The sequence below is a fragment of the Haliotis asinina genome, chromosome 10, assembly GCF_037392515.1.
Source record: "Haliotis asinina isolate JCU_RB_2024 chromosome 10, JCU_Hal_asi_v2, whole genome shotgun sequence".
Classification (NCBI taxonomy): Eukaryota; Metazoa; Mollusca; class Gastropoda; order Lepetellida; family Haliotidae; genus Haliotis; species Haliotis asinina.
In genome coordinates this window covers 18,758,679-18,770,732 of record NC_090289.1, presented here as the reverse complement: position 1 = coordinate 18,770,732, position 12,054 = coordinate 18,758,679, and the positions used below count along the sequence as shown (strand labels likewise).

Sequence of the window (12,054 nt, the reverse complement as noted above, 5' to 3'; positions counted from 1 at the left end):
TTCTAATAGCAACTGAACATCAAAAGTGTTGTCCTCAGTGGTACGGGATAAAGGAATCTTCCTGCTCTCATTTACCTTTATTTATCAATTATAAATTGATATTAATGATGCCAGGTCGAGGACGTGGACGCAAGGACAGTGAAAGTGACAATGGAACTGATACTCATGATTCTCAAGTTACCTTTGAAACACACCGTGACGAAGGAGAGCATTTTATTCACGTCAAACAGTACAAAAGAGCCATTGCAAGCTTTACGAAGGTACGTATGAGAGTTAAAAAGTCCGAACTTTTACCTGCGGGGTTCAATCTCAGCATTTAGAAATATATTTACTGGTATTAATTATAATAAAGATCCAGTGATTAAATTTACAAAGAACCGTATGCTTTAATTGTTTTAGATTTAGAATTCAGCAAGTTACAAAGTTAATAAACACGTCGTAATGCATGGTGACACATTTGTGACATTTTGTTGCAAAACACAAGCGAAACAATTCTCTGTGACGTCAGCAAAGCTAAAATATTGCTGGTGTTTATTGTGTGTATCAGCTACTCGATCTCTGTCATGTATCGGCTTTAACAGAAATACTAAGAAAATATATGTAAAAGGGCAACAGCGCTTGCACGTTTAGTGAAAGCTGAAATATTTGAATATTAACCAATCTGTCATGATGCTATTTTGTAAAAAGTGAGTTAATTTCTTGAGTTGGTTTGAGAACCGGTCTGTTAAAAATAAAAACAAACTTTCAAAACTCGTAAACTGTGTCTAATTTTTTTTGTCTTCCTATGAAAAATGTCGACAGTAGTTATGAGCAGCAGATTTAGAAAAGGCAAACAAACGTTTTAGTGATCCTGCTCACATAGTCTAACAAGGATCAAACAATTAAAACAATGAAAGATTAAATATTTTAGTTTCAAGTCAAGTCTTTTATCGTGTATAGGCCACAATCCTGTGTACAATGCATATACAAATTTTACATACATTTACACATGTATACAATAGCATTATATACAAAAGTTTTAGTTTGCAACACATGGTTATAACAATACAGCTCCTTTAAATAGAAACACAATCATTGTCTTAATCCTGTGTATTTATTGCATGTGAAGAAATAACTTGAGAGTTTTGTTATTTGGTCTTAATATCAAGTTTTTGAATCAGGATAAAGTATCAATATTTTAGATCTCAGAACGTAAGGAATCTGTAGGATTTTTTTGCATCAGTTAGAAATGAACTGGCATCTATGTTGTTCTGCATTTAACTGATCATGGTAATAAATTTCATCAGTGTGACTAATCAGTGAACTGTCTGTGATTCAAACATTTGTTGTTATTTATTAAATTTTTACCATGACTCCAGTATCAGAAGACACCACAGATTTCTTTTTTTTTTTCATGTGTATTGAGAGAAATGCTAAATGCTAAATGCATTGTTGCTTGACCGTTCCCTCAAAAGCACCACCGAAATTGAGGTGGTCTGGTTCAGATTTCGCTTTCCTGGGCCATAACCAATCAACCTTCAGTTACTGGTCATGTATAGTCTGCTTTTATATTATGTTGTACTAAGTGGTATATAATTATATTTTCGGTGCTAGTTTTAAATCTCTAACTGTAATACACAAGTTGTTTTACTGTCCTCTGGTGACAGATTTTATGTTATAAGAAGTATTCACGGATGAATTGTTTAGTCAAGATATGGCTGAAATATTGCTGAAGTGAATTAAGATTTTAACTCACTCACTCTTACACAATTCAGTGATATAAATAATTTCATTGCCTTTCCTCATGTAATGCAATTGTTATGACTAGCTTCCTGCTGGTATGGTAATAGGAAGAAATCATCATTGTTACACTTGGCAATATGTATTTTTATATGTATTCATGTATTTTTGCTGTTTGTAGTAATTATAATCTTATCTGATTTGTTACTTGCTACATTATATATAACTATCATTTGTTTTGTAGGCCCTTGAAATGCGCAGTGGAGACCGTGTATGTTTGGTCCGACGTTCCAATTGTTACCTTATGCTTGGTAATGCTGAACAGGCCCTTGCTGATGCTAATGAATGCTTGGAGCAGGATGATGAAGGAAAAAAAGACATAAAGGTAAATACATATATTTAATGGCAGTAACAGTGCATCAAACTATTGATGAATTGTTGTTGTTGTTAAATTTACCTATGACTTTCACTGTGTCAGAAATGTTTCAAAAACAACTTCACAACACATTCTGAAATTTATACTGCAAGGACAGACACTTATCATTATGCATATTGCAAAAAGAAATGGAAACTAAACATTTCCAATCAATATTTAAGTACCAACTTTGGAAAGTGCTACATAAGTTTGGATTGCAGCACAACAAAGTTAGCGGGAAAGTGAGACATGTTCTTTGTGAAAGATCAGATATTGTGTGAATGAGAACTAATTATTTACACACCATATGCCAAAAGAGGGAAGATGGGTTTCAGAATATTCATCGTGATGAGACTTGGGTTAATGTAGGACACACTGCAGAGATGCAGTGAGTCACTAGCACTGAAGAGGCATGTTCCAGAAGACTGCCAATGAGCAAAGGAGAGTGCTCAAAGTGCCTCATGCAGGTTGTAATTCTGTGGGATTCTTACCTGGGTGTTCTCTTGTGTTTAGGGCTAAAGCAAAAGACAACCAAGATTACCACACGGAAATGGATCAGTCTAAGTCAACTTAGTCTCAGTGTATTTCGTTACACTCCACCACTGAGTGTAACAAAACCTAGTAGAAGGTCGCATCAGGTAACCTTTCAGTGAAAAATGACCGTCCAATCAAACGCGAGACGGTTAAATAGATTAGTCAACCAACGTCTACTATTTAGGGATCAGACAGACTTTCAAAATATTCAGGTCACTGACACAGATCTCTCCACAAACAAAAATCTGCATACAACAAAGTCATTTGACCTGCAGTATATACGCTTTGGGGTTTCTGTTGACATGGTTACCATTACCTAATATTTCCGCAAGATGACATCCTTGAATATTGCCCAAAACACTATTTTCAGCGACTGTTTACTCACCATTGTCATGGTTGTATGTACGCCGTGTGCATCACCCGGAAGTGAGCGTATGCTAATAGCATTCGGAATCGTTTGGGTACGAACCTTTTCGAGATAAAAAGTTCAAAAGGTATCCGCGAATGTGCACTTTCACGATTTGGTAAGCTGTGTTCTGACTGGTCAATCTCTAAGGTTACCTGACGCAACCTCCCATAAGGTTTTGTTAGACTCAGTAGTGGAGTGTAACGAAAAGTACTGAGGATAAGTTTACTTAGACTAGGAAATGGATGTACAAGTTTTTATGGAATGGGTGCAAAAACAACTGGTACTGGCATTGCCAAGTAAAGAGCTTGATTGTCATGGAAAATGCTCCATATCATAGTGTCCAGGATCCTGCAGTCTTAAAGGTCACATATACTCTAATAGGGTACAAACGCAAAATCACTTGCTGACATCGTTATAAATGAAACCCTGTCATTAAAACTGCTCATTTCGATCTTTAATTACTTTAAATCAACCTTTTTGTCAACAGTGCAAAATTCTCAGCCGCAAACGAAATTTCAACCAATCAGAGCGGCGCGTCTCCGTGACGTGATAGTGGGTATAGAAATGAGGGTCTGTGCAGTATTCATCTACATTTCAGGGGGTTGAACTATTTCCTTTACAGGTTTGTACAAACCTGAAATTGCGGAAGCTGTTGAGAAAAATGAAAGCTATATCTTCTCACAATCTACTATCATTTAGTTTTGTCTCCTACTTTGCCTAGTTTCCGAGATACAACCCTTGTTTTCATAGACGATTCTGTCAAAATCACTCGGTGTCGCTAGGTTGTAATCTGTGTTAGGTGGTATAAACCTACATGTTATTTGTTATCATTCACTTGATGCTCAGTTAATGAATTTATAACAGGTATAATTAGTGGTAACGCCACTTAGATTATACGACAAAGGTCCCCATTTGGCAGTTCTTTTGTCTGGATCGATCAAAGGATTAACCGATAACACGCCGATTGATTAATTAGTTTTATGGGGATTTAAATGGGGGATTTGCAATTAGTTGTCAGGTGTGCTATCTTGGGTAACCAATGAAACTATACAGCAATGTGAAAAACCTGAAACGATACATCACGTTTTCGTATATTAGACTGTTAAAAGACACATCACTTGGGAAATCTGCAGATGAATTATATATCACTTGTTTTTTTGTGGATATTGATGGATACATTCCTCGGAGAAGGTAATAGCCTGACATTGCTCCTATAACTTTAATTTTAATATTTGCATTTTTGTTTTTAATAAGTTGTCGTAGCTATCAACAGAATCATTGTTTTCGTTGTTAAGTGTAATGATGCAGACGACATACACTAGGGCGTGGGTGCGAATTATGATTCATATAGGAAAACTATGAAATGTCTACAAATTACATTCCTGTTATACATTCGCAGATCGCTTCTTTTTATTAAGTTTCAAAATGCATACAAGTAGTATGTACTGGTAGTAAAATATGTATTTTATTGATGGACATTAGGAATTTACATGACATTGCTTATAACATAACAATTTCACTCTTGGAAGTGAGGTGGAGGTCAATATAACATTGCTTGCAATATAAATGTCACTTCGACCCTCACCTTGCTTCCTTGGAAGAAGTCCTTATGTTAAAAGTTGTGTCATGCAAAATCCTTTTGGCCATGATTCAAATGCATATTTAACTATCAGTAAAAACTAGTTTTGATTTTCTAACTTGATGAGAACAAATCATGATCTCAATAATTCTAACGGACTTTAGCCCGTGACTTCATGATTTTAAAAAATGGCGGGGCCCTGTCTGAGGATGAATGCTATTTAAGTTTGTTTTCACTGACTTACAAAATCAAAATTACTTTCTACTGGTAGTAAAATATGTATTTTCTTGATGGACATTAGGATTTTAGATAACATTGCTTATAACATTGGAATCGGTCTTGGAGTCGGTCAATATAAGGGGTCAATATAAGATTACTTAAGATAATATTGTCACTTCGACCACAACCTCATTTCCGAGGAAGAAAGCGTTATATCCATGCAAAATCCTTTTGGTCAGCAATGTGTAGTAAGCAGTCTAGATTTTATAAACTCGATGAAACTTGAACTCCATTTTCTATCTTGGAAGCGTGGTAGGGGTGAACCATCCGATTTAGTATATACCACAGGCTTCCACAAAGCTCACTTCGCACACACTAACAACCAATTTAAGCACAAACTACGGAGTCTGGTGGAAATCTGTGCATAGTGACATCATCACCCAACCCCAAGGAACAACTGACAGCAACACAACAATTCGGCATGTCTTTGGTGACGTCGAGAAATCAGCAAAATGACGAGCTTCCTACACATTTTCTATACATTTAACTGGAAACCGTTCCTTCTATGAAGTCACTGTAGGGCTGTGGTGACAGAATTGCGTAACCTGTTTGCGGTTTCGTTTGTGTGCGAGAAAGAAGCAGGTGGCTTTATAGCAACTTTTAAGTGCTTGGTATTAATTAACCACAAGTTTTTTTTAAAAGAAAATGGTGTTTCGTTTATGACTAACTAAACCAAAAGTCTTTCATATGCAGTGATAAAAAGAGTACCAAAAAATTGAGTTTAGTGGTCCTTTAAGTAAACTTATCCTCAGTACTTTTTGTTACACTCCATACAACCATAACAATGGTGAGTAAACAGTCGCTGAAAATAGTGTTTTGGGCAATATTCAAGGATGTCATCTTGCGGAAATATTAGGTAATGGTAACCATGTCAACAGAAACCCCAAAGCGTATATACTGCAGGTCAAATGACTTTGTTGTATGCAGATTTTTGTTTGTGGAGAGATCTGTGTCAGTGACCTGAATATTTTGAAAGTCTGTCTGATCCCTAAATAGTAGACGTTGTTTGGTTGACTAATCTATTTAACCGTCTCGCGTTTGATTGGACGGTCATTTTTCGCTGAAAGGTTACCTGACGCGACCTTCTACTAGGTTTTGTTACACTCAGTGGTGGAGTGTAACGAAATACACTGAGACTAAGTTGACTTAGACTGCAGGATCCTGATACAACAGTCCCAACTTCAAATTCAAAGAAGTTAGACATTATAACATAACCATAATCCACATAACACAACAAAACCTTAACTTTATGAAATCATTAAAATTAAAGAAGAGCACCTGTGTATAAAATAAAATTGACCACTACCTGAAATCACAAGGTCATGATGTCTTACGTTTGCCTCATCTGAGGTGGTGTCATCAAATCTGACATTGCCCAGAATAACACAAGGGTTAAAATGACAGACGTTCAAAATCTAGTCCACAAATCCATGGCTAGGACACATGGAAAAATCTTTTGAGAAAGTTGAAAATGCTATGGAGCATTGTAAACCAAAAGTTACTGTGTTCTGTAATCTGATTGGTTGAAAAACATGATTAAATGGTATTAGATTCCCGGAAACTGCAAGACTATTTACCGCGTATTGACACGTAAACAATTCTTTTGTTGTGTCATCAACAGTGATGACGTCGTTCAAATCATACTGTGACGTAAAGTTAGAATGACGTCACAAATGAGCAGCTCCAGATGCTACCATGGGAACCAGCTGAAATGGCCAGCTGATGACACTTCACTGCTGTATCCGTATTCGATGTAAACGAGTGCAGACACTAAAACCCTTTGGTGTACTTTTGTGTTTGCAATGTCGATAAACATCATGTGTTGGCCAATTTCTGGGTGTTATTGAGTATTTGAAGCACGGGAATATTTCATTTGAAACCTCCGGCTGACGCCGTCGGTTCCAAATGCATTCCCATGCTTCAAATACTCAATAACACCCGGAAATTGGCCAACACATGATGTTTATCTCCTAATTAGTACTGGCTTCAACGCAGTTTACAACAGGCAACTATCAGTCCTGTTATCATATGAGTGCACCCAGATGACTCTGACAGCAGTGACTCCATGTCCAATTCAGAAGCACAGTGTGATTAGTCAGTAACAGTTAAAGACCATCTATTACCACTTTCAATCACTTCAGCTTACCAAATCTAATTCAACTGTTGCGACTAAAGTAGAATCTATTGTAAATACACATTATTTCAGATTGGCTGAAGTGTAACAACATTCCATTTGGATTTGAAAGTAGGTTCTTCACTTGCCCTCCATTCAGTATAAAATGAACATTATGCATGACTTAAACATTTATGACATGAAAGATGTCTGTGTACCACTTGACCACATTCTTCCTAAATCTCCATGTGAAATGACATCATGATCGTGGGTTGTGTGTTAGCAGGCTCATTTCATGTCTTATTTTCTCAACAAAGAACCATACACCACTGAATGTTCAAATGTTGAAATCAACATGGTTTGTAGATTAGTAGAATCATTTGTAACCAAGATAGCACTATAGATTGTGGTCAACAAAAAGTAACGATGTTATCATTTTCGTGTTACATTCTAATGGATGTATTTGACAAGACACCAAAATACACAGGAAATGTATTATGCCATAAGAAAGTAATATAAGGAATCCTCCCATTCACTCAGTCTTTCTTCAATGTCAAATGGAGTAATATGTCACGGAAAATGTATAAAATCAATTGTCAGTTTCTCACAAGGCATCTTTTTGTTATATGTATGACAGAACTGTGAGATATTGTGGATATTTTTTCCATTTCTTAATTCACAAAAATGTCAACAAATACATATAGTTGTTTATGAGGAATGAATGCTTTGAAGAATAAATGCAGAAAATTAGAAACTCAGATTTTACAAATAGTTAAAGAGTTGAAAGGATGATAAAAATAGTTCACAAAACCCTTGGTTGTTAGTCTACAGATCTTGCATCGAAAACCTGTTTGGTCTTGTGTGGTAGTGACTACTACTAGGCCTGAGGCCCTACCTTTTGGTGTATGGCTCTGCATCAAACATTGCTTACATTTTCATGGCTTGCAGTTTCTGCAGAGCTGGAAACAAAGTCTTAAAAACAGAAAACACCTCAAGTGACAAAGTATGTGAAATACATAAATTAATTCAGTGAAGTTCACATGTCATGTGGTTAAACGGAAGTGTATTATATAAAATATATATCACATATATTGCTGCATGGGATTAGGGGTAATCACACCCTGAATGGATAATCTTTGTGACTAGCAGTAATTTACCCAGTTTCAATAGCGTTTTATTATTTTGTTTAAGACACACTTTGTGTTTAATAGTATGATGCAGTGAGTTAAGTTGAACAACCCATCAGTTAGCGGTGTTTTGGATTTTCAGTTTGAGGCTCTGCATATTGCTTATTTGATTTTGAAACATAATCTTAGTCTTAAATTCAGCTTGCAGAAAACCTCTTTTGGCCTTGACTACAATAATTCAAACAATACCAAACTTGAATACACTACATGTGGGGGAAGAACAAATTTTGTTTTAATTCAATCATTCCTATCTGTGGATTGTCTATGTTCCTTTCCTTACAGGCATTGTGCATGAAAGCAGAAGCACTGTATCAGAAAGGAGATTTTGAGACAGCTCTGGTGTATTATCACCGTGGTCACAAGTTGAGACCAGAACTTCAGGAATTTCGTCTCGGCATCCAGAAATCTCAAGAGGCTATCAACAACAGTATAGGAAGTAGGTGATGGGAGAATCCTGGAGAGAACTGTTTCAGTAGAAGTAGTACAAGACAGAAAAATACCTGTTGTCCTTCGCCACATATTTGACAAGATTTATATAATACATTTTACGTATTTACTATGTTTTATTTCCCTTTTAAAGGCACAATGGCACACTTTTTCAGCAATATTTTGACTTACATATATATCCCCTAGCATGTAAACGTCTCATCTGTCTGTCTGTCTGTCTGTCTGTCTGTCCATATGCCTGTCTTTGTTTCCAGAGCATAACTCAAAAAATGTTCAAAAACTTTAGACCAAAAGTAGTTATAACAAACTGTACCTAAGGTTGTGCCTTTTGCTATTTATAGATTTTTGACAGTTTTATTTTTCTTGATTTCCATGGAAATATTTTGGTCTAATGGGAGTGGTGGGCTTTGTTTCCGTAGCATACCATGTAAACATTCAATATTTTTCTGCAATACTCAGTAGAAATATCAATAAGAACCTAAAGTGGTACCTTTTGCTATGTACAGGTTTTTGTGACTTATTATTCTCTCAGTTTCCATGGAAACTTAGTCTCAACAGGGAGAGCTGTGTTTTGTTTCCTGTGCACAAGTCGAAAACTTCTTAATATCTTTCAACAAAATTTTGACATATATGTGAGGCAGACCTCAATGTGGTGCCTTTTGCCATTTGCAGATTTTTGTCATTTTTATTTTTTTCAGTTTCCATGGAAACGTTTCAGACTTAGTCTCAAAAGGGAGGGTTGGGCTTCATTTCTTAAAAATGTAGAGTTTTGTGCAGATGTAGTTCAAGAAGAGAAAAGAGTGTCCTAACAAATTCTGCTGATGGAAGTGCACTCGAATTAGAGATATGCAGGTGTATGGATATAGAATAAGTGCCAGGAACCAAGCTATTGCGTGAAGCCAATGCCAAGACGGGAAGCAAAGAGGAAATGCTACATATTGCAAGCCCGATATACGAGAATCTGAGATGGTATAGAACCCAAGCCACAAACAAAGACAACTACCGACATGGCAGAAGTCTTCGAGCCTCTGCTGGAGAAGTGACACACCTTCTACAAGCAATACCAGATCCCTTGACAGGTTCTCGAACTCTATTAGCTGTGCATTTGCTAAATCGTAGAAGATGGCAAAATAGTCGAGTTTGTCTATATTTACCCACCAACCAATTTCGACATGCAACAGACAAATGCCAAATCATTCACAGTGCCCAAGGACAGACACAACTAATGCACTGACTGCCTCACCACTATATCGGATCTACCTACCCTTTTCAAACCAGACAACTTAAGTTGCAAGTGTGACACCATCAACCATTCTGTAGGCTCCAAGAAGTGTGTCCTCTGGAGAGACAGAGATAGACTGTACACCCCAGGCACTTGCATCGAAGACATGACAGGAGGTAGTCATCGTCAGACAGGTTCTCCATGTTCGAGAAACAGGCGTCAATTGTAATTTCTTCGGGAACTTCAAGTGGTAGTCATTCCTGGGGTGTGTAGTCTATCTGCTTGTTTTTCCAGAGAACACATTTCTTGCTGCCAATGCAATGGTCGATGGCGCTGCACTTGCAAGTTGAGTTGTCTGGTTTGAAGAGGGTGGGGAGTTCAGAGAACGATTCAGTGTTTGCCCACTGCAGGTCAAAATTGATTGTATGGGTACATGTAGATATAAGTGACTATTTTTCTGCCTTCTACGAATTGGCAAAACCACAGCAAATAGAGTTTGAGAAACTGTTGAGGGATCTGATATTGCTTGTAGGTGTGTCCCGATCGCTCCATGGTTTGTTTCTGTCTGTTGGAAAGAAGACTTGCTTGGAGTCTACACTTACCTCAGACTGTCGTATATCGGGCTTGCGATATATATGGTATTTCCTCTGTGCTTCCCAAAGGGAAAAACAACCAGATTGGATTTGGGCATAGGCTTCGTGCAGTAGCTTGGTTCTTGGCACTTTTTCTATATCCATACACATGCATATCTATAATTCAGGTGCACTTCCACCAGCAGAATTTGTTGAGACACAATTTGTTCTTCTGGAGCTAGATCTGCACAAAACTCTACCTTTTTTAGTGGCCGAGGGAACCAAATTGGCCGTTTGGAGGCTCCGAGGCCTAGTGCACCTATGCAGTCCCGTACCTCTATTCCCAATACTGCTTATGTATTGAGGCATGTGCACTCACTTTAGCTTCTTATTGATGCATGAAAAGACTTATTATCCCCTCTCACTTGCCTGAAATAAAAAATTGAAAATTCAAGGTGAAAGAAATGCATTATTCATTTTTAGGGAAGTGATGTAGTTCCTTTAACTCTAATTTCACCATATTTTTTTATTTGTTTTCAAAATCAGTGGTTACTGAGTTACTGAGTTTGTTGGAAAAGTGTATCAGTTATCAGTGTTAATTTTGCTTCATTTGTTATATTTTCTAAAACTGTATTTTGGTGGAAGAGTAATTATTCAACAGAAAGACTCTTTTTCAGATACTAACGGTCAGGGTTACGTAATGGCTCAGAATGTCTTTGCCAAATTAGAACATTTTGATGAGTCAACATATTTGATGATAATAAACTGATACATAATTTGGAATAGCTATAAATTGTTAAGTAAAGGAAAATAGCTAGTATTAATGCACATGTGCGATTGCAGACATGCACACATGCACCAGTAAAATAAATATTGCATAAAGGAAAATTAAAATCCCATTGTCACTGCATACATATATGTGATATGCAATGTGGTTATTGAACTTGTCAGTAGTTATTACCTGCTAGTTAATCATTAGATTAGAATCTTTGTCGAAACGTCGCCTTTACAGAATGAAGATAGTATATTCATAAAAATAATACTCATTCTCCTCTTAGAGTAATACAAAATTAAGACTGACCTATTTGTTTCAGCCCCAGAGTCTGTTAAGCTGGAGACGACAGGAGACTTGTCATATTTCTTCAAACAAGAGGAGGTGAGAAAATAGTGGCGTGGCAGGGCAGGGCAGGGCAGGGCAGGGCAGGGCAGGGCAGGGCAGGGCAGGGCAGGGCAGGGCAGGGCAGGGCAGGGCAGGGCAGGGCAGGGCAGGGCAGGGCAGGGTTTCACTATCAGCAGGCTGCCTTCTGGTTCCTTTACTGAGAATATTGCAAATCAAATCTATCTGACAGGCAAAGAGAATAAGGTCGCCAAGTCATTCATGTAATTTAATTACATGTGATATCTGTAAGTGCATGGCTGGCTTAATATAACATCCCTTTAAGATTTGCACACATGCTGTAATTGAACAAGGTAAAGGGAGTGAATTGAGTTTACGCTGCACTCAGCAATATTCCATCTATGGTGGTGGTCTGTAAATAACTGAGTCTCGACCAGACAATTCAGTGATCAACAGCATGG

At 37.2% G+C, this 12,054-nt stretch overlaps 1 protein-coding gene across 2 annotated transcripts in view; it reads left to right on the top strand.

The window, feature by feature from the left end:
• LOC137298855 (outer dynein arm-docking complex subunit 4-like) overlaps positions 1-12,054 on the top strand; it is a 59,105-nt gene continuing 47,051 nt past the window's right edge. The window contains exons 1-4 of one of the 2 annotated variants that reach the window (XM_067831187.1): positions 1-260; positions 1,964-2,104; positions 8,518-8,671; positions 11,571-11,632. In XM_067831187.1, the coding sequence (XP_067687288.1) occupies positions 105-260; positions 1,964-2,104; positions 8,518-8,671; positions 11,571-11,632 (513 nt within the window). In that variant the 5' untranslated portion in view covers positions 1-104. The remainder of the gene's footprint in view (positions 261-1,963; positions 2,105-8,517; positions 8,672-11,570; positions 11,633-12,054) is intronic. The other variant, XM_067831188.1, reaches the window with a different exon arrangement.